Genomic DNA, 23,059 nt, shown 5'->3' with positions numbered 1-23,059 from the left:
AGACAGAGTTTGAGATGAAGGAGAGACAACGGTGTCGGAAAGGAGACGGAGAGGTGCTGCGGCGCGCTGTTTTTTCACCTGCTCGTCGTCGAGGGGAACCTTCGGTTTGACTTCCAGGATCAGATCAGGTGTGGCATCCCTCAGCTCCCCGATGTTCTCATAGATGTGGTGTTCAACCTTCAACCCCACGTTGTCATACACGTGCCTGCACACCGGGGCGGAGGGAAAGAGAGTGTTGAAAAAAAAAAAAAAAAACCCAACGAAAATTGGATGTTGAGGCTTTATTTTTTTAAACCAATCTAAAGGTCAAAACAGAAACCAGAGAAGTAATCTCCAGGATGGCTCAGATTTGAGCCTGATTCACATTTACTGTGGCGCACTCGCAGAATTATCTGTCAAATATATCATGTGATGCCGTCCAGTCTAATTTCTCAGTACTACTTTGTGTGACGATAAAAAGAAGTCAAATTCGATTTAGCGAGCAGCAGAATTTAATATTATCCTCATGAATATTTCCTTTATGCACAGCGTTTTCCTCAAGCTGACCAGTGTGGTTAAAGGGATTTACCCGAGACAGATGCGGACAGCCTTTGATACTCAAGAAAATGAGGAAAGAGTGCACAGTGCAGATCATTATGTAAGTAACCTCTGAATTGAAAGCAAGCTTGCTTCATGGCTATCATTCTTGACTTGTCTGCTAATATGGTCCTTGAAGATGTTTTTGTTTTGCTTTTCATTAAGAAAAATCACTAGCAGGAGATCAACTGCTTGGCCAGTCAACCTGCTTCATGAGAATTAGAAAAGCAAGCGGTGGAAAGAGTCTTCAATTTCAGTTCATATTAAATCAGGAAAAAGGGATTATATTATCAAAAGTTAGCTCTATGACTGTGGGGATGTTAAATGTGCTATACTATCATCAGCAGTATTTACGGCTTGTCGTTGCTTGAGTAGTTTTTAACCATGATACACGCTGATGAAACTGCTCCTTTCTGTTATCAACCCCCTTAATCGTTTATTTGCAAGAACAGAATATTGTGAAAATATTGTTCCTAGTTAGAGATCTCCGACTGATATCATCAAACTTCTGTTTATTCTGAGGAGATCAGAAATCCTTCTTCAGGTTTAACCTAAACTGTTTGTCATTAATATTTTTTAACAACGCTTCATTTGTTCAGAAAGAAACTATAGTGACTATAATGGATAAAAGAACAAGCACGAGCACCACAGTATCCATCCGCCCTAAAGAATAACAGTGGGAGTGAGCTTATCCCAGCTGACACTGGGACTGAAATACAGTGTTTTCCTCTGAAATGTAGTCAAGTAGAAGTGAAACATAAATGAAGACTAAAACATATCGCTCAAAATTGAAGGGAGCTCTTGAACAATTTGAATTTCGAAGCACGATATTGATTTCTGCTGACTGCTGTTACGTCCTTTTCATTCATCAAGATCCGATTTGCGTTCATTTTTTTGAGTATTATATCCTAGTGTCAGTTTACTACACTACACTTTCTACTTGAGAGAAAATAAAGTTAAAAAAGCAATTTGAACAGGAACATCAAAGTGAGTATACAATGTCAAACATTTAAAAGTGGAGGCGCTAAATTCCCTGAAGATAAAATCAGTCCGTGCCTCAACTTCTGAACCAGAAAAGTGACATAAAAACAAAGTGACGGAGATTTTGCATCATCAGCAGATGCATTTAAATAGCCTATATAAAATCTAGCTTCTCTTTTTTTCCTTGATTTTCATTTCTTGTGTTTCTTCATGACGCCGCCGTAACACTTCAAAGAACACCTCTATAAGTTTTAGTCACACTCACCCCGCGTCGCAAGTGTCGCTGTAGGACAGCTGTTTTTCCAGAGAGTAGCTGCGCGGGAGCTGCGAAGCGCTGCCCTCCTGGCCCTGATTGGCCGGCTGGTCCTGCAGAGATGTGGCTCGTAACAAAGGTAAGCTGGGCATTGTGAGGAGCGAGTACGGATTGCGCTCGCTCTCCACTTTATCGCAGAGCTGCTCTTCGCCTTCGTCGGTCTCCGCCTGCGCCTCCTTTGTGTCCGGCTCCTCGACCCCGCCCGTCTTCACATCATCATCCTCTTTTTTTGCCTCCTCCTCTTCCTCCCTTTCGTCCAGCACCCAGGCCTCTCCTGACTGATTCTCACCGGGCTTGCACTCTGCATCCTTGATGGCTTTCAGATACAGTTCAGAGAAACTCCTGCAGAACATGGAGGAAAAAAACATCACACACACAAATTAATTAAAAAAAATAAGCTAACTAAGCTGAAACTAAGATGAGATGGGAGGAAAAATATCGTTGACGTCTTTGTGAGACTTTGCGCTTTGTTGTAACAAAAGAAGAATTTTGAGCATTGGTTACATTTATCTAAGCAGTCCCCTCCACAGCTGCTTCTGTCCTGCCTCTGACCTGAATGGAAAGGTGGTGGTAGCAGCAGTGCAGCATGTGACAGTGTGATTAAAGATCATTAAAGGGATTGACTTGCTTCTAGTCAGCTGGTGTGACACTGACTGCAGGCTGTAACCCACTAAAGAGTGAGAGGCGAGTAGCACTTGTGTTGTTCCGATCTGACCTGTCCCACAAGCCCTGTTCAATACCCACGACTCCCTTCTCGTCCCCACCTGCGAGGCTTGCCGTTCTCGTCCGGTGGGATGACGGTGATGTGGATCTTGTGGGCGGTGCGGAGCAGCCTGGTCCTCTCGTCGAGGCTCAGGTGAACCAGCGAGTGCCCGCATAGCCGCACCACGCGAGCCCACAGTTGCAGGCCTCCGCTCTCAGCGTAGCAAAACCGCTGCAGCTCCGTCACAAAGCCCTCCTCGTTCATCAGGAAGCCGGGCTGCCCCACTCCGTCGCGCAGGGGTGTGACCTCCAGTGCCTCGCAGCCCCGTGTAACCAGCTGCAGAAGAGCAGATTCGGGTGAAGGAATGAAAAAGACGTAAAATAGTCACGCAGAAATTTCGATTTGGGTCACAGTCACCCACCTCAAGCCTCTGCACCACCTCTCGTATGTCTTCTGCCTGGTTCTCCATCATGCTGATCGACACCGACTCCCCGCGCTCGTAGAAGATATCTAAGCAGGGCCCCCCGTCTTTGGGCTCTGTCACCGCCTTCCAGCCAATGACATCGCGACAGGAGCAGTTGAACACCACCTTGCGCGAGTACCTCTCGATGAGCACCACCGACTCGGCCGACACGCCGAGCAAACAGGGGAGCTTGTGCTCTCCGGCTTCCCATTCATCTATGCTGTTCACCATCACCGCCCACACAAGGGCCCCATTGCTGTGCAGCTCGGCCCCTTTGGCGCCCTTCATCTTGTCTTTGCGCTTTCCGCCCAGGGAGAGCAGGGGGAACTTAGTGGAGGAGTCTATGGGCGTGGTGGTCACGTAGTTTTCCGCCAGGTCCTTCAGGTATTCCTGACGCGTGCGGGTGGCCATGGAGCGGAACTTCTCTGACTTCTCTGCAGCATTTTCAGCGTTGACCGCCTTCGCCAGGAGGAAGTCTCTAAAGGCGGCCGAGCGAGGGAATCGGGCACCTTTGGGGAACAGAGGCCCGAATAATGGGATGTCTTTAGAGCGTGTCACAGCCACCCTGAGAGGAAGAGAAATGAGGAGTGAGGAGAGGGTGCAGCAGGAACATTCAATCTATGTCTTGTTTTGTTTTGGAGTGTTGTTGCGGCAGGGCACACGCAAATACCAGGATGTGACTCTAACACCTGCAGTGTTTTTAAAAATTTTTTTTAGATCGACTAAAAATCCTTATTGCTTACTTAAATCTGCCACTTCTCACACAAAGAACCCAAATCCCTGATTTCCTTTTCCTAAGTGCTTTTTTAATTTTAGCTGCTAAAAAAATGTACAAATTCTCGTTAAACCCCTGAGAATGATGGAGTCAGACCTGTAGTAGGTGTTCTCGGTGCAGGGCTCGTGAACTTGCACGATGATGAAGACGTGCTGGAAATGGGAGCGGATGGACTTCGGAGTAAAGGGCATAGCGCCCGGCTCCTGGAACACGATCGTCACAATGTCGTTACCGATGTGGCGCTTCCGCAGCAACTGATGAGACCAAACAGAAACACAGACATTAATTAAACCAGAGGCCATTGCAGCTAATTAAACCTGAGAACAGTTACCTACCAAACAAAAACATTTAAGGGAAGAGCAGACAGATAATGCTTCAAGACAGGCCTACAAATTAAATAAGCGAGTTCATCATAACAATGATCGTGTTTTACCAATCGGCCCATTTACTCATGACTTCTTCCGTTTTAATGCTCTGTACATGACGCATTAAACTTGAACAAAACAATGACAATTAATCATATTTATTAGAATAAATAAACTAAATAAGTTGTAAATACTCCTGCGTCTTTTCATCTGAACTTCATTAATCCTACTTTGGGAGATTTGTTGTGATTTAAATCGCTTTTCTTCATAGACAAACATATAAAAATAGATTACAAAAACCCAAGATACAAACGCAGGCTTGGCTGTAGATTATTGCAACAAAGCTACCGGAGCCTAAACCGCTGCTGCTGCAGAGGCTGCAGATTAAAGAGGCAATGCAGTGCCTCATCACTGCCATGTAAAATCTTTAATCTATATTAACATGCAATGTCCAGTTTCTTTGCAAATGACATCAAACAGGCTTAAACCCTAGACGGCACGTTAAAACACGACAGCCGGATGAACACGCAGAAGACGGCCTGCGAGGCAGCAGTGAATACCTTCATGGTGGGAGTGAACACTGGGGGGCAGGATTTTTATGTCATGCTTGTTGTGCAGCGCAGAGGGTTTTTCTGCAGCTTTTACTAAAGCACGACGGTACGAAGAGAGCTGGGTAATGAAAATCGTGGCTCATTCGGTCTTTTGAAAAATACTGAACAAAGGCTGAAGGAAGACTGCAATTCTGTGGAATTGTGTTGTGATACACAAAGAGCAGGAAAAGGAAACCATGTGTCACGGGCCTGTTAGGTTGTGGCTGCTGTTACCTGCTGTGTGTTGTTGGCTGTGTAGGGCAGCATGGTGGACACATGAAACATAATCTCGTAGTCCTGGTAGCGCGTGTAGAGCGAATGTGTCCCAGTTGAGTCGGCTGCACAGGTACGCACAGAAAAAGACAGACAGGTAGAGATTTAGCAGAATCAGTCAACGTCTCTGAAGGAAACACTAAACTCAGGCTGTCACAGCCGGGATGAAATGTGTCCCGTTCGCTGTTCTCCGCTGCTCACTCAAGGGAAAACAGCTCAGAGATAATCAGCAGTGACTATGCTATTTTGCAGGCATTACTCAGATTACATGTGGCTAGATAGGAGTTATCTTCGGCTTTCTGTGGTGCACTGATGCCCTTCGGATAATCGTACTGCGACAAGGTGAGATGTAGCCAATAGATGTGGGTGTAAATGAAGTGTCTGTAGCTCACTCTTGTTGTCCAGCTGAGCTCGGTATTTTTCCCAGCCCTTCAGTCGCACCCGTTCCCCGAGCAGATCCAGAAACTCCTCAAATGCCGGCCCGGAGCTCTCGTTGTTGTACATGTCTTCCTCTGAGCTCTGCCCGGCCCGGCAGTACATTATCCCAACCTTTCGCTGAAAATTCAGCTGGAAGATAGAGAGGCACAAAAATATTATTGAGCACCGAAAAATATACAGAGTTAGAGTGAGAACTCTCATTTCTAGCCTTTATTTGATATTTTACTTTACAGGAAAAGGCAAGGGAGTTGGGTATTACTGAATGTAAACATAATCAAACTCATCACAGCTCCCAAGACTTTTTTAACTGGTCATTTCTTGCAGTTTTACACTTTCCACCCAGATCACTTTGTGTCTATACGCCACTCTGCCTTTAATCATTAGTTTTTATTAAACTCGCTCTTCCACAGCATGTCTTTTGTCCTTTCTTCCTCCCATCACCTCCAACTGGTCGCAGCTAATGGCTATCCTGATGTACTGGAAGTTTTCCTTCCCACTGTCACTAAAATATTTGGTTATAGGGGTTCGTCTAAATGTGTTTTTTATCTCTATTGTTGTAGAGCTTTATACCCAGGGGCGTAATATCCAGGGGGGTTGGGGGGGGTCAATAATCAGACCCAACCAATATAACCCCCCCACCCAATAAAATTATGAATTATCTTGCATAAATAGGCTGTTGATTTTCTTTACTCATTTCAGGTATTACCAGCAAAATAGTTGCATGTTTAGTCATCGTGGAATTTACACAGATTTATTTATTTATTTTAGACCCCCCACAAAGTTACGCCGATGCTTATCCCTTACAGTATAAAGTATCGTGAGGGGACAAGTGTTGTTGTGATTTGGCAACATGTAAATAAAATAACATAAAATTGAATTAAATTGAATATATAACTTCAGATGTGGGCTAGAGAGCACCTACAGGATAATGACGGAGCTTCAGTATTTGGCAGGTTCTGCAATGTCAAAAAAGTCAATAGAAATAAAGAAATATGGGTTTTAAAAAAACTACTTCAATGTTGGGTAATCAGCAAAAAATATTTTGCATCTCACTAATTAAATGTTTGGTACATTTTTATATTTATTAGTACCTTTTGATTTCATTATTTAAATCTCATAATTTGTTTCTTTTGAGTGTTTTTCAAACAAATTGGGACACTAAATGTTTTGGGCTCAGGATGCGTGACAAACAAATGTTAAAATTTTTAATCACGACAAAATATGAAGTGTTAACTAAAAACAAATTGAAATTTGAATGAATCTTACTCAGTCAATAATATTTGCGATAAATACAGAAGAAAAAGCAACGGCTCCAAGTCAAACAATACAGGAGAAAAACAATAAAGTGAGAGCTTTTTGCTTTTTACTCTTTCTGCAGTACATAATCAACTTGAAAACAATTAGCTTACAGCTCCAGTTCTAATGGAATAGAAGCAAATGTAATAACTGGGTTAAATGACCTCCTGGACAGCAGTTGTAGGCTTTTAACATAAAGTGGAGAAAAATACACAAACCCTATCTGATGCCGTTTGACACAATTTACAGTTTTCTGCCCGACACATGCAGCAGTCTTCAGTATCACCGGTGTCGCGTTACTCACCCCCTGTTCATCCAGTTTGAGCAGGGTGTCCCGCACCTTGGGGGAGTTTGAGGCCAAGCGAAGGCAGTGCTGGTTCAGCTCAGGCATGATGAACTCCAACAGCCTCTTGGGAGTCAAGCCTCTGGGGGTCGTGTGTCGAGCCGCAGAGGGCACCGACTCCTCCAGGATGGAACCTCGCAGAGTCTTCATCTGCGGACGGGATTCACACTCAACACATCCGGTCGAATCAATTTTACACACAGGACAGGAGAAGCGCGCTGCTTTTACCTCTGTGGTGCGAAATATGATTCTACAGTTGTTCTGAGCGCCGCTGGATCCTTCTTTCTCCTCTCGACGGAAGCTGATGGCCACCGGCCCGAGGCGTTCGTCAATTCCAAAAAAATTCTGATGTTCTGCGACGGCAGGAGAGACAAATAAATACTGAGAGGAACGAGACCGGAAGACCCACAGTGGGTCAAACAACTATCAGAGCACCTATAAGGCTTATAAGGACCTGTGCAAAAATTATAACAGAGGGGAGGTGAGGGGGATTTATATGGAGGACCAAAAATGGCAACACAATGTAAAATGTAAAAGAAAAAGGTTCAAAACCATAACTCTATTTTACATTTTAATTTTCATCTATTTCATCTATTAAAAAAACAATCTCAAAGTGACTAATATTTACTTTAAACCACCTCTCTAAGCAGAAGACTCTACCTCTTCATATCAAGGCAATATGATGGCGAACTCAACAGTTGCTGAAAATAAAGTGACTCAGGTGCAATTACTCCTACCTACAGCACTGAAGGGAAACTGAAGGCTCTTGACCCTTTATTACTCACAACACACACAGTAAACACTCATATAAATAAACACTCACAAGGAAAGGCTAAATTAAAATAAAAAGCATAAAAAAGTGACTGAATGAATTTCACATGGCCTATAAAGGACGGGAAAAATCTTCCTAAATCTTGGTGACTTAATAGGGAACAGCTGAAAAGCAATTGATCGTAATCCTTTGACACTGTGACACGTACCTTTCATGTAGAAATACTTGCGATAGTAATGGGCTCCCAGATCAGCATGCTCTATGAAGTAGTTGCTCTTGCCCTGCTGCTGCACATTGCTCTCTCTGGGCTCTTCCAGGACCGAAACTGCATCGTTGGGGATGCGAAGGCTAGACCAGAGTCCCTTCCTTCCCTGGGATCGACCCAGGCCCGCCTGCTCCTCTCCTCCAGTCTCGTTGCGGAAGTGGGGGCAGCTGAGGAGGAGCTCGTTATCGTTGCCATCACCTTCATCTAGCATCATTGACTGTTCGTTGTCTTCTGCGTTCCCTGTGCTGCCACCCCCGCCCTGCGCAGGTGAGGATGGGGTGGACAGGGAGAGGGGACGGGGCTGGGAGGCAGCTGAAGCCCCTGAGGTGATATTCTTTTTCCGTCCAATGCTGTCTCTGTTTGTGGCTACCTCGGTTAGGTCAAACAGGATGCTCTGCACGTCATAGTGAGCAAAGCTCCTCACCCAGGCTCCGCCCCCGATGTTGTCATATGGAACCGGTTGAGGGACCTGAGAGGTCGTGGGTTTAGACTTTTTGCTAAGACCTTCAGGCTTTGGTGGCTTAACGGGTTTTGGGCCATCCACCGTGCAAACACCTCGAAAGTATCCATCGGGTTCTGGAGGGTGTCCCTGCAGCCCTAAAAGCAGGAAAGGGTCTTTGAAGCGGAGGGCACTTGGACTCAGGGGTCCCTGGTCGTCTGCTCTTGGCTCCTGGGCTTGAGTCTGTCTCTCGAGTGATGACAGGCTGCCGTACTCCCTGTGTAACAGCACACCTGTGTCTCCCTGAACCCCAGCATCCACCTTCTCACCAACCGCTCGCGCTGTTTTTCCCCCCGCCTTCCCAGAGGAGTCCAAGTCCCCAAGTGTGACATCGCTGTTACTTCTCTGCATGATGTGCCCCCGGCCCATGGACCGCAGGGTCAACCCGGCGCGGCTCGGGGTGAGGCTGTCTGCTTCGGCCCCATCGCCGTCCCTTCTTGGCGGCCACTCCACTACACCCGTTTCCCTCTTGGGGTCAAAGTTGACTGCTGCGATAGGCGGCCGCTGATTCTGACGGCGAAACTTGCGAATGAAGAGGTCGTCTGACTGCATGGTGTCCACCTGACAAACCAACTCCAGTCCAGCGGTATTTTCTCCACTCTGCTCCAGGGCTTCCCGCTAACCCCACCCTCCCAGTTAAATTGTTGTCCCGGTCTCTATGGCGTTGGTGTGAAATGGGAACACTGAGCGAAAGCAGCAAACTTAGTCCTCATTCACACCACTTACGAAGGCTGACCTTCTTCTCCACTCTCGGGCTCTCACAGATGTGTGAGACACTGCACTCTGTCAATACGTTCCCAAGTGTGGAAGATGAAGACACGCGAAAAAGTGCTCCTGCTTTCTGCAGCGGTCCATCCAGGTGTGCAGATGTGTGTTTAGGTGGTACTCCAGTTGCCGGGTGCTCCTTCCTGTAAAGGATGTGAGGATCATCACTGGAGCCTGACTCTGTGTCCTCTGAGTAAGAGAGGCTCCTTATGTATCAACACAGCGTCCTTCCGTGTGCACGCTTTCAGTGCCTGCGGCCTCTCTTTCGGTCTTATCCACCGGCAACCTGTACAGAAAAGAAGAGGAAGAAAAATATAAGTTTGGACCCCATCGTCACATTTTACCCACACTGATATAATCTCAATCAACAGCTTTATATTCAGTCCGTAGCAGCTCACCAGAAAAAGATTTGATAAACAAGTACTGAATTGCAACAATAAGGCAGTAAGCAGGTCTGACGTGTGTTTTATTGTTGAGTAATGCCTTGTACCTCTGTTTTCTGTTTTCCCTCATTATTATTCTTTCCTTTAGACACTTTCCGTTCCAAAGTTTCCCTAAATAGTTCCATAGCAAACTTAATACTCACCACATCCACCCTGCACACGCTCACAATAGACAGTATTAACACAGGGGAGGGTCCTTCCTGGCTTACTGACAATGTGCCAGCATACAAGCAAAATAAGTGTACGCCGTGTCTCTTACCTCCCCTCCACCCCGACACTGTGCTTTCGCACACCACCAAACAGTTTTGTAGTTCACTCCCACGCCATTATTCAAACAAATACGTCAGTATAGACAACAAAAAGCATTTTAAATAACTGCAAATGCCGTGTTTTGCGACAGATATTACTTTCACTATTTTGAGAGTCATTGAAAGTCAAGAGGGTTTGAGAAAACAACAATGAAGCAGAGTGCTTCCCTGTTTTTAAGCCCTAAATGAATTCATCTTTTTTTTGTTTCAACGAAGCCGACTTACCGTCAAAGTGGATTCTGTCCTAGGTACAGATCAGCCTGTTTGTGTCATCGTTTGTTGCTCGCACCCTGTTTTGGACAAAACTGACGTCAATCAACTCAAGCTGAAACCTTTTTGTCGCTCTCAATAAGGTATGAAGCTTCTTCCTGTCTAGTTTTTTTTAAAGCACCCATCTCCTCTATCGAGCTTGCAGCCTAAAGAGCAGGTGCAGCGGTGCAGAGCGCACACACATTCACATCACACTGACTTACATTCATTTCCTTCTCCCAACTCTAACGCTAACCGCTACTTGCATTAACCCCGGCCCCCCTAGAGGTTTTTATTTTCTCCCCGAAAAGGGGTCGAGTCCCCACAGCGTGATTGTGTAAACTATTTTAGGTCCCCACAACATGCGCAATACAAGTACACACAAACACACACAACACAAAAATATGCCAAATGGTGAGGAAGTCACAAGAAATCTTGGTTTCCCCTCCTTGCTGCTGCTCACGTTCGCTTGACTTTTTTCACCCAAAGAGAAAATATCAACGTGCAGTTTAAACGTTGCCGCTAAAAATGCATTTTAAAAAAAGCAAACGCTGAATAAGGATCAAATTTATTTGTGGATTTGCTCGCGTGTCAAGATATGCTAATGAACGTGAAGGTCATGTTATATCATCGATATGAGCACTGTGAGCAGGAAGTTCTGTCTAAAGGAGATTGTGTCTAGGTTTGAAAAAGGGGAAACAATGATTATTAGACTTCTCTATTATTGTTTATTCTAACAAATCATTCATTGGAACACATTCAACATTGCCTTCAGTGCCTATTATACTATTATTGTGACAATATGCTTTTATAGACATGTTATAATTGATCTGGACTGTGTTATAAACTAATAATAAACTAATAATACAAGCTGCCATAGATTTTCAGAAGCTGTTTTGTGATTTCTTACTGATAAAAATTGAATCTGCGTTATGTGCACACCTCTCGATGACTACTTCAGACAAACATGCTGTGTTTTCAGCATTAACTTAAGTATATTTAGTTGGAATATCCTCAAGTTTCTAATCCAGCCTAAAAGCAATCACCATCTGTAAACACTCTAAGTGTAAATTTCTCCTCAGGTTATTTAATCCCCAAAACTTTGTAGAAACAAGCCAAGGACCTGACGGCTGGCTACTATCTGTAACAGTGTTACAGATACGCTGTGGCTCAGTGTGAATGAGTAATATGTGTAACTATGTGTAAATATAATATTACTTTCATATCTGTCTGAACTAGAGCGAAGACGCTTATTTTGCATGCCTGGAATGGGAAAGAGAAAGCACGGTGAAGTAATGAATTAGGGGCAAAAGTCTTCTCATTTTTAGCACCTCTGATTGAGTCGGGGTTTCCCGTGGAAGCCCAGAGCGGACTTAATTAACGCGACAATGTTAATCTAATACTGAAAAATTAAAATGCAATTCCTGAATTTTCAAAAGTGCTGTTCACTCAATATCGTTCTCTGTTGAGTGCATTGTTCCTTTGGAAAACAACAGCCACGAGCTGTCCTCGTGTTTTAATTTTGAACTTGAAAACACTGACATCAAATGCGCCTGCTGATGTTTTAGTGTAGCTGCATTACATAAGGGGTTTTTGCTCCATTTGAATTTCATCTACCGCAGAGCTTATTCAATCTATGTAAATGAACTGTTAAATGCTGTTTTACTTTCTGTTTTGAAATTGTGAAAGGTGGATATTGCTTGCACTGTATTTTAGTATTATAGTATTGTTTTAATTAGGCCCCCAGTAAGCTCCCATACTCCTGTCTTTCATCCAAGACTCCTGATCTGACAATGAGCACCAGTTAACCGCTTTGCTTGCCTCTGTGTGTGTGGAGTGCTGCAGCTTCTGACATTAAAAACCTGCTCATGTTCCCTCCTGGAAACTTTCAGATGTTCAACACCTATGTGTGCACAAATGATCTGTGTCTATGCCTATCTGCAATCATTACATGCAGCGTCATCTGCATGTTTCACAATGCTTTGAAAAAGTGTGAGCAATCAATTCTCTCCACCGTCTCAGAGTGGGGGTGTAGATTATTGGCAGCAGGTTGTTTTTGGAAAAAAAAGATTTAAAAAAAATCGCAGATTGCTTTCATGTTGTTCCAACAACAATCTGAATGCCTGAGGTCCACCAGAAGCACTCCTTCTCTCCACCAACACACAGTGCTGGTTGAACTTGGACACTTATCAGTCGGCCCTTTGTAAAAATTCACATGTTCTGAGCTTCTCGGGACCTCAAACCATGAATCAGTCCTTGTTTCCATAGCAACCTGCCTGGTGCCACCCTCTCTACGTGGCATGTAGTCCACCGAAGCTTTAGAACAACCCTGTTTACCGAAATAGCTCCACTTTTGTCAAACAAGCCCGTGACTGGTGACGCTCATGTTCATAATGTATGGTAAACTATAAGAACAAGACAACCTCCAAGTATTCACATGTGACACCATTGTTATTTCAGCTACACTCTGATCAGGGCTTACTTGCTATAAAACAGACTAAGATGAGAACTAAGGGTGACAGAGCTTTTGCCACTGTGTCCCCGAGACTGTGGAACTCTCTCCCTCATACATTAAGAAGTCGGTGGTTGTTTTTTTAAAAAAAAACCTTAACTTTTAAAAACTGTTTTTGGTTCAATTTCTGCCTGTTTTATATTGTCTGTTTTACCCTTTTATTATTTGTTATCTTATGTGCAGCACTTTCTGATTCTGTCTAGGAAGCTATATAAATAAAATTGTATTTATTTATTTAATTTATTTATTTACAACGAGGAAAACAAGGTGGACGCTGTCATGCTGCGACTTCCTTTCATAAAATCAAAACATATTTGTGACTGATGGGATTCATATTTCTCAGTTTTTAAGAATGAAAGTTAGTAACAGACATTATATACAGTAGGTGTCGCATACATAGACGTGTATCAGAGTGATGGCCGCAGGATTACAAAAGCGACAGTTTGCACAGCAACAAAACACATCTGTGCATCCCACAATTTGTCTCGATGCTCCAGCTTTGACAAAATCTAACAACATTACAAAATATTACGGTAGCACTCAATCTGCAAACACATCACAATGTGTGACTGTTTTCCACAGTGCGCCAGCTGCTTAACATCTGCCATAAATACGAACACACGCGCGCAGTGGTGACCTTGTTAAATTGCTGTTAAATGATTATTAGGATTACAATAACTTACTTTACACATATGCAGTGCACCTCTGTACCAAATACATGTCACAACTCATTTACCACAAATTAGTTCTCATATTTTTTTTTTGCATGAAACCAGAAATATTAAATGGGCGTTCCCAAAGCTCATCTTTAGGATATTTATCGGTACTTCTCCAAATGATTACTGTAGTTCCTCATAGGTTCCCATTGTCCTGGAGTACCTGAAACTGATCATAAGCAGAGATCTGTGTTCTGCTTTTGCAACGTTTTGCCATCATAATCAGACAGAACTGAACTGGAAGCAGCTTTAAAAAAATGGCACCGATTGGGTTGATTTGCATCTTTACACGGGTGTATTTTCTACATCTGAGGGAAATGTACAGAGTTTCTTTCATGCAAAAGAGCAATGTTTCAAACATTGCTGATATACACTTTTACTAAAAAAAAATGCCTGCCTTTTCCATACATTTGCCAATACAACTGGCCATGCATGAATGCACAATCCATGTAAATACAGTGCATCTTAAATTTTTTAAAAAAAATCTCATTTTTGTCAATTAAAATAATGATTAACGAGCTTCAGAGCCCATGTTGCAATGAGATAATAAAAGTTGTGTCACCTGCTAACACTGTCCTGACCCCGAGTGCTTACTAGGCATGATGGGTGTGTTTAGCAGTTCAGAATGAGCCTCTAGGGGTGACTATGCATGGAACCATGATTAGTCCAGATACCAGAAGGGTAATGAATCTGTCTATTTGACAGACTCTCTGGATGTAGTGAACCAAGCCTGAAACTAACTGTAATCAAAGTTTAAATCCTGAAGAAGCAGTAGATTCATTGTGGGTTTCAGCCACCACCAGGCAGTGGGGTGACTTCACATGTGTCAAAGGAATAATTAGCCACAGTAACTCTGCAGCTGCAATTTATAGACACAGCACCCAAAACCGTCTCTAGTTTGACACTGGGTGAAAGGTTAGCACTGACCACGGGAGATGGAGTAGAGCCATTATTTCTGTGGCTTGGCCCTTTTAGCTGCCTCTCAAATTCTTTGCAAAGTGTTTTACTACACAGCGGATGATTCATCCATCCTGAGTCCAGGTCCTGGTCTTTCTCAAGCCATGCCTTATATGTGTTCCACATGAAGCCAGACGTTATATCCCAATCAGAGCAACAGCTTCAACGGAGTCTGACGTTCTGATGTTCGGACAAAAAGCATCAACATTAATTGACCAGGTGAGTCTCCTCAGACATACCAATATAATTATTTTTCCAGCAGCTCTTAACTGATATGCACACTCGGTTACCTGGGTATTCATCAACTTGACCTGCGTTACTTTTCCAATAATTTCTAGGTTTATATTTTCCCCCCAATTTTTCCAAACCCGTAAAACACTATTTTAAAATCTCACGATTTTTCTTCTTTTTTTTTCTGTTTGAAAGAAAATCAGTCCCTTTCTTACCTTTGAACACAAAACGTCTTCAACAAGATCTTCAACAGAGCCACACTGGTGTCAAAAATACATATTCTCTCTGAAGTCACTGAAGAGAAACTGTCCTGTGTGTTACCACGACAGAGAAGTGTGTCATATACCTTGTGAAAAAGTACAAAGCAAAGAGGAACTGGTGTTTTTGTCCCAGCCCCCTCAAGTTTCTGTTTAATATATTTAGGAAGCCATTATTTGCATTTTTAATGTTTTTTTTTTTGTTTTTTTTGCTACATGCACATAAACTGCTACGGCACAAATCATTGATAACCAGCTTAATGTTTTCCCAGGATATACCAAGCTGAGCAATTTTATGAGCAAATATCAGTCTGGCTTAAACCAAACTCTAATATGACCATAAGTGGATCATCTCATAATAGCAGGACTGACTGAAGGTGCAATAAAAAATAACTTAGGATATTAGGCTTGAGACAATAAACAGTAACGGGAAGCTCTTTTCTCAAAAGCTTTCAGTACAGCTGATTGTACATTGATTGTAAATGTGCATGTGCATGTGATGATTCTGTATCTCGCTGGTTTAAAATCTATTAGCACTAGAGGATCCAATATCCTAACAATGCTGTTGCTACTAGAAAAAGGCTAAAGCTGATGCTATCATTATGATGTCGTTCATATTCTAACACAATAACGATAAACAGCAAGTCGCTGTCCGGGGAGATGCTGCTCAACTTTCTTTTCAAGATATAGCATGTAGCATGACACATCAGCTATCTACTCCAAATATGCACAAACGTGCCTACATCCACAGATTAGCCTACGTCAGATGACGCAGGAGTTGCTGGAAACTATGCTTGACCTCCCCCGATGCTCTCCAAGCCACAGTTCGACCACCACATTACCAGAAACTTGACCCGTAACTGTCTGGGCTGGCTAGCGCAAACCACTTCAACTGTTTGAATTAAATGGCATCAATAAAGAGCACAGAATGTGATTTGGTCATGATTTACACCTTCGTGATCTGGTTGCGTTGCCATTTAAACTGACTTTTCCCCACACGTGATCTCTGTCACCCCAAATTAGGGAAAACAGCAGCTTCATTCTCCTGCCTATCATCCAAAACTGCTGGTTGGAACTGGTCCTATATAAATAATATATAAAAATGATTGCAGTTTCTTTGTTTTTCTATTTAGTTATATATTCAGTCGTATAACCCAGGCATGCACCTCATGCTCTCCAAGATTTTTTTTAAAGCTCCATTGCATCTGCTAAGATCACTGGGAGGCTGCTGCCTGCTTTTTCCTGCAGATACTCCCATGATGCAAGAGCCAGACTCCATCCCTGAGAAACTTAATAATACATGCAGACAGCAGTGTTTAATACTGCGTCTCAGAACTCGGCCTCTGGACGGTAATGATCTCCATGTTACGCATGCTAAAACAGTTTATTTTAATGCCAAGTAATGCTTCCACCCATCAGAAGCCATGACAATATATGGCTCTTGATTTCGTCGCAAAAATTAAAACCTGAAACTTTTAAGCGAAAGGGGAACGTGAACAGACTTCCTGTCATAAAATAAGCTTCTGAAAATGTAACTTATCTTTCACATTCGAGCTTTATTGCACATACTAGTACGGATTCTAATTTTCATGCTGCGAAACTGTTGTACTGAAGAGTGGAGCATTTAACTGTGTTCATCTCAATCTGAGTTTGAGGGCTTCACTTGCATCACAAAGAAGCGAACCCCGGTCCATCACTCATCTTACAAGTGGGAAGTGGAAACCTGAGGCACAAACACTGAGGCTCGACCTCTTCATCATATCTGAAGTTTAAACATTTAAAGGGAGAAACTGATTTTTTGTTTTAAGAAAAAGAAGAAACATATACTTCAGTTTGTAACTTTCAGCAAACATTCATGCTTCAAAGAGAATTATTCTTTAAACATACCTGACCGGGTGAAAATCTTTAAGTATTATCTGTCTTTGCATAGTGCACCAGATGGGCTTTGAAGGACCATTACTGCTCTGGGCTTGGCTGGCTTAACTGATGACAGTAGGTGAGTACCACGTCCGTGTTAAGTCCAGGACAAGGTTAATGCGCCTCTTGTGTACAACGTTAGGACACACGCGGAAGTCAGAGGAGAGTCAAATTAAACATGTACCGTTTTGGGGAAGTCACGGCCGCTTGACTTATTTTGCACCGACTCATGCGAGTCTACGTCCTGTGAAACAGGAAGAGACGAGTGACTTTTGAACTCCAAGAGGATGTGTGTCGTCATCGTTTGTACACCACACTTATTGGAGACTGGCTGCCACACTGCAGAGTGAATGAGCACATTTTTTTTTTACTTTGTTAAAGTGACTCAACCTTCAGCTCATGTGCTTTTATCGTAATTACCGCCGATGGCGCGGCCATTGCAAGTGTTTGACCGTGAAAAAAAAGATAGCCTCCCGATCAAGACGATAGAGATTTGATCTGGTTTCCCTTTGGGTGAAGCTGCAGCAATCAGCTTAACAGCTTAGCAGCAATTAGATCTGATCAGTGGCAAAAGTTACTGCAGGCTTATCAACTCCATCACGTCAGGTTGTGGCGGTCATTTCGACCTGCAACTTCTTTCTGTGCTTGGCATCTTTCAAAGACGAAGCTGAAGTTGTGAAACACCACACTTGTCGCCACAGATGCATGCAAGTCTTTCAAAAGACACTGTTTTGACATGTGACCATAAAGTGACACACACAGTTTGACTCAGGCAGCTATTAGAAAGTGTCCAGCTTTGCAGGACAGCTCCTCTAACACCACTGTCTATCCTTATAGTTAAAAGCTGTCTTGCTGATTCTTAACCACAAGGTCTAAATCAACTCCTAACAGTGATTGATTTGGGGAAATTTAAAGCCAGGCTCACTCTCATTATTGATCGTTCGCAGTCCTGCTACTTTTGAGATCAGGTTGCATTCCTGCTCTGCCTCCGAATATGTGACATCGAGCCGGAGCAGCTGCAGTGCTTTCAAGAGAGTAAATGTGTATTAATGTGGCTGGACCTGATTCAGAAAATGAGTTCATTCTAATGCCCAACTCTTGCTCCGGCTTCCTCAATCTTCCTCATGGACCCACTACCACACTGCAAACAGTGAACTGGGCCAAGTCCAGAGGCTTCTAAGTAGATGATGCACTCTCTTTTGTGATGTGTTTTATTCTTCTTTTTAATTCAAACAGTTTTGCAAATGCCTGTCTCAGCTATTGGTCCCCAAAGACACATAAGCCTCCATTCCTGTTGGCACCTGGTGCTCAATGGGCCGATTTTAACAAAGAGGATAGCTATCAAGGTGACAAGAAAAACAGCAGGTTTTTGAAGAGTCTCAAAAGAAATACATCTGCCATTACTGTGAGCAATATTTTGCAGTGACACAGGTACTCAAGCCAACAAGTATGACCTGTCAGAGCCTGTCAGAAAATTTCTGTGCAGTTCTGCCTTTGATAGTATACATCCATCATCGCTAATGGAATGAAAGAATTGTTTTTAGTCTTGCTTTTATTATGTTTTTGCAGAACTTCAAGGTGATGCTGACAGGAGAGTGGTTAGTCAGAGTTGTTGTCGGCAATTATTTTCTTCATGACAATCGAAGTGTCACGGCTCAACAAGAAAGCAATGACTGCATCTGGTATTTTGAAGCATGAGTGACAAAGTATGAAAAATGCAGTTCTGCAACTGGATGCTAAAGGCTGGTTTAACGAGCCAGTAAACTCCAATGGACTTTCATGTTAAAATGTTAAAAGTTTCAGTAGAAATAAATTCAATTTGATTCTGTTCGCTTGTATTTCTATAGCGTCAAATCACATCAACTGTTGGGTACGGTGGCCCCTAGAGACAAAACACGTACAAACTCCGAAGCACGAACAAATTCCGAAGCATGTGCAAACTCCAAAACACAACGGAAGTGCTCCAGGACGCTAGGGGCAGTGTTGAGCTTCTCTCTGAGCAAAGCACACTGACTGTTAGCTAACGTCAGATTTGGCTCCACCATAAACCAAACGTTCATAGTAATTAAAAACAAATCAAACAAACAACAGTTTGCACATTACTTTTCTTATAAAGCACGGTTGTTCTATCCTTGCAGGTGTTTTCCGCAGGTATCCAAGTCCATGTGTTTGCAACAAACTTGCTGTTTATTTTGCAAATCGAGCTCAACACTGCCCCTAGCGTCCTGGAGCACTTCCGTTGTGATTTTGAGTTTGTATACGCTTTGTCTTTAGGGGCCACCTTAGGTCAGGTATGGTTAAGACCCCACAATAGAGAAAAAACTAAGAAAACAATCAAACAAGCCCCTGTGAGCAAGCACGTCGACAGTGGGAGGGAAAACCTCCCTTTTAACAGGAAAAAAAAAACCTCCGGCTGAACAAGGCTCAGTGAGGGGCTGCAACCGGCTGGGGGTGAGAAGAGGGAGACAAGATAAAAGTCAAACAAGTTCACTGCCTGGCACAAGAGATGACTTGGGTCTCTTGAGCTAAAAAGGACATAAAACTTGATCTCATAATCGTGGTTGCAGTGGTGGTGCCTTTTTAAAAAATGTTAATTTAGCTAACAAAACAATATTATGGCTTGCTGTGCAAATGTCTGTGCGTTGTGCCCATAGAACCTATGTATGTGGCTTGCTTAACGAACCTGCTAGCGCCACTCTTTCTTCAACATATTGCTGTAAGAAGGCAACATGACCACAGCCAGAATACTGAAATTGAGGCTCATGTAGATGAGGTCATAGTCACTACATCCAACTTTTACCTACAGTCTATGACATCAAGACTGTCTGCTTGCTTTATTGTTCTGTCGGGTGTACTTAGTTCAGTGGGAACTTAAATGTACTCCCCTGCAAAATGACCAATAAGTAAAAAGAGTGAAGTGTCGTTTGTGTTTGCATCAGCTCTGCTGTACTGCACTGGTACATTTCCTCTAAACTCTATAGATAGAGAGGCCACTCGACACAATTTAACAGATTTCATACTTCAAGGAGAGCTGTTCTCCCTCAAAGACAGAAAATGAGTCTATTACATTATTAATAGGACGGGGTAAAAAGGGGCGAGGGTTTACCATGTTAATTATTCATTGTTTTGTTGCTCCCTTGTCCATCCACATCCACGCACACACAATGGAGCTTAATTTGTTATGATTTTTTTATTTTTTAAATCTAAGACTGCGCCCGACTTCTCTCTCTGTACACGTGCCTCGTCTCTTACAGTAAGCAAGTATGGTTAAGGTCATCTAACGTGTGACTCCAGTGGTGTCTCGTCCAGTTTCAGTTCTTTTTTGGCCGTCTTTTTGTAAGCTGAAAAACAAGCTGCTAAAATGGAAGAAGAGGCTGTCAGAGCAGAAAGTACAAATCTGAAAGTTTCACAAATCACTGCATTTGGTGATCATTTTGCATTATTTTAATTGCCCGCCTAAATGCAAAGAGGAAGTATGCTCCGAAAAGCCTTTTCTATAGTATTAGAACCTACAGGAACTTCCTCTTGCATTAAACAGCGCAATGCACAACTCACGCACTCTCATGTACAAATTTTCTTTCTATCACAACTTTGGTGCTGTTTGTCCACAGTTAAATAAAGATACTTAACTCATGCTATTGTTTTACATGTTATTTGCCATGACATCAACTCTGTGCGCTGGCAGAGCACTGCCACTTCCTGTAAATCTGAAAATACACCTTGTGGCACACCACGAGAGAGACGAAGGCAGAGAGGTTTAAGGCACAGATGCGAGAGGTACTTTGAGAGCATGTGTGTCTTTGTGTGCGTCTGCTGACTCTATAAAACAGTGTCCTTATAGATGTTGCACGTTGTCCACACAGAGACAGGAAGAGCAGCTGTCCCCCTGCAAATGCCCCGTTTCTGTGTGCCTGGGTTTGTGTGACAGAGAAAGGAACTGACCCTCAGCTTCATGACTGTATCTATTATATTGAGGCTCAACGGTTCACTGTTACCCCTCCGTCATCTGTGCAACCAGCTCTGAGGCAGAGGAAACGAGATTGCTCAATATTGCTTTAAAGGCACGCTGAAGAGTAACTGTACACTGTCTACTTCCAGAGGAAGAGAGTCCGACATCCTCTGCTTCCTCACTGTCCCTGCTGTAAAGAGACATAAAATAGCTGCAATGCCGATGCCCTGAATTCATCACACATCACAAGCTCAACATCTTTGTTTACTGGAGCAAATCGAACCAAATGCCGTCTTCACTCACTCTAAATAAGTGTTGCTTATGACTTCGGGGTACAGGAGTGAGGAAAGGCCACGTCTAAATGGCTGCCATCACGCTTACAAGCTACACTGGTTCCATCTACGCTCATTATGAGCTCAGAGGACACAAATTGCTATCATTATTTGGAGAAATAGACTAATGTCTCTCACAGATGCGCGGGCATCTGTAAAGCCTCACATCAAGCCATTCTCCCTGCTTGTGTAGCGACGTCTTCGATACGGAAATCAAGCTCGACCAAAGTACTGAAAAAAAAAAAAAAAAAACACACAAGGGAGTTGTCGTTTCCATTTCCCCCTGGATAATACGATTTGTCTTTTGTGCTAAAACATTTCAATATTGTAAGAAATCCACAGCTATGAGCATCATTATATGTAAATGTCGCAGCTGTAGTGCAGTGCTGGATTCCCTTCCCTGATGCTAATGCAGCTACTTACAAAAAAGACCAACATATGTGTGAAAATATGAAGCCAAACCCTGCTGACAAACTATTATTTTGCACATGTGAACACTGCGGCTACCTTGCTGCACTTTGCAGCCAAACTACTGCCTGGTGGCACTTGTTTTATTTGCACCAGCGTCACGGCACTTTCTGACCTAGATAGAAAAAAAAGGAAGCAAAGAGTAGCTCATGCACCAATATGTTAAGTACGATGACGCAAACAGCGCATCGTTTACTGAAGGGTTTTGATGTGATGCTATGTGCGTAGGGTACAGTCAAAACAGGGAACATGTTCCGTACATCTGTGGCTTTCCACTTGTGAATGAAAAAGCACGCTGTGCATTCTGGGAAGTGTGCAGTAATGGGGATTGGTGATTCACCGGGCCACAGACTGAATCTGCTTAAATCTAAAGTATGTAGAGTGTATTTTCTCCCCTAATTCTTTCCTTTTTTACTGCAAGGGACATTTTTTTTAACCTAGAATGAGGGGAAATGTGGCAGAAACTAAACACAAAAAAAACCTCTCCTCTGCGCCTCTAAGGTCACATCTCTCAGTTTCCTGTGTGCGGTCGCTGCTGTGCCCCACAGAGAGACGATGTGGAGCTCTAAGGTACCTGCTCAAACTGCTCTTTACTTCTTTATTTGCCTTTAACATGCAAATGAAACGGTCGAGAATGCAACTTCCTTCTCAAATTTGTGACAGCCCAAAGAGCCTCTTCAGCCTGAAACAAACACAGAGGCGATCTCTAATACGTCAAGTATCATCCCCAAAATAGAAAACCTTATGAGGGTATTTTTAAACTCCTATCAGAGCCTAAAAATGTTTTCTGCTTTTTTTGATCTCTATCGACCGAATGCGGCGATGAAAGTGACGTGGCACGAGCATGAATGGTTGCTCCTGGTCTGCTTTCAGTGGCTCTGAATACCCCAGAGTGCACTTCTCTCCTGTAATAGCAATGAGAACAATGAGAAGGAGCCACTGCACCGCTTAATGGTTTAATGTATGTATGACATAACTGAGAGAGGTACTTTGCAATTTGGTACAATGAGCTTGAATATATATTTCTGGAAGGGGGCATTTCACAACACGGAGTAAAAAGTTGGATTGTATTCATGTGGGCTGTATTAACAGCAGATGCTTACATAAATATGTCTCATGAAGATAGCAGCTTCCACATATTTTAGGACTATTACATCAGGGGCGCGTTGTTGGACATGCCTAGCTCTGTTTCCCTCTCTCTGCACAGAAGACATGATACCCATCAGAACAATTACAACATCATTTATTTAAAAGGTCTAAAGCGTGATTCACCGCCAGCGATTACGTCTTTTTGTACACGAAG

General features: G+C 43.1%; 1 protein-coding gene across 5 annotated transcripts in view; it reads right to left on the bottom strand.

Annotated features, from left to right (window-relative positions):
- Positions 1-23,059, bottom strand: part of sipa1 (signal-induced proliferation-associated 1) — a 36,403-nt gene that overhangs the window by 9,312 nt on the left and 4,032 nt on the right. For 2 of the 5 annotated variants that reach the window (XM_084942114.1, XM_084942118.1), the window contains exons 2-11: positions 8,097-9,703; positions 7,345-7,469; positions 7,078-7,266; positions 5,432-5,606; positions 5,001-5,104; positions 3,908-4,065; positions 2,995-3,601; positions 2,635-2,909; positions 1,823-2,212; positions 79-205 (exon numbers count right to left, since the gene is read on the bottom strand). In XM_084942114.1, coding sequence (XP_084798240.1) covers positions 79-205; positions 1,823-2,212; positions 2,635-2,909; positions 2,995-3,601; positions 3,908-4,065; positions 5,001-5,104; positions 5,432-5,606; positions 7,078-7,266; positions 7,345-7,469; positions 8,097-9,204 — 3,258 coding nt within the window. In that variant the 5' untranslated portion in view covers positions 9,205-9,703. Of the gene's footprint in view, positions 1-78; positions 206-1,822; positions 2,213-2,634; positions 2,910-2,994; positions 3,602-3,907; positions 4,066-5,000; positions 5,105-5,431; positions 5,607-7,077; positions 7,267-7,344; positions 7,470-8,096; positions 9,704-10,393; positions 10,565-15,048; positions 15,217-16,977; positions 17,357-23,059 lie in introns of those variants that run through there. The other 3 variants (XM_084942117.1, XM_084942116.1, XM_084942115.1) reach the window with 3 other exon arrangements.

The sequence above is a fragment of the Perissodus microlepis genome, chromosome 10 (assembly GCF_051167445.1).
Source record: "Perissodus microlepis isolate ML-2025 ecotype Zambia chromosome 10, ASM5116744v1, whole genome shotgun sequence".
Taxonomy (NCBI): domain Eukaryota; kingdom Metazoa; phylum Chordata; class Actinopteri; order Cichliformes; family Cichlidae; genus Perissodus; species Perissodus microlepis.
Note: the sequence above shows the minus strand (reverse complement) of the source record. Positions and strands in the feature narration are given on the sequence as shown.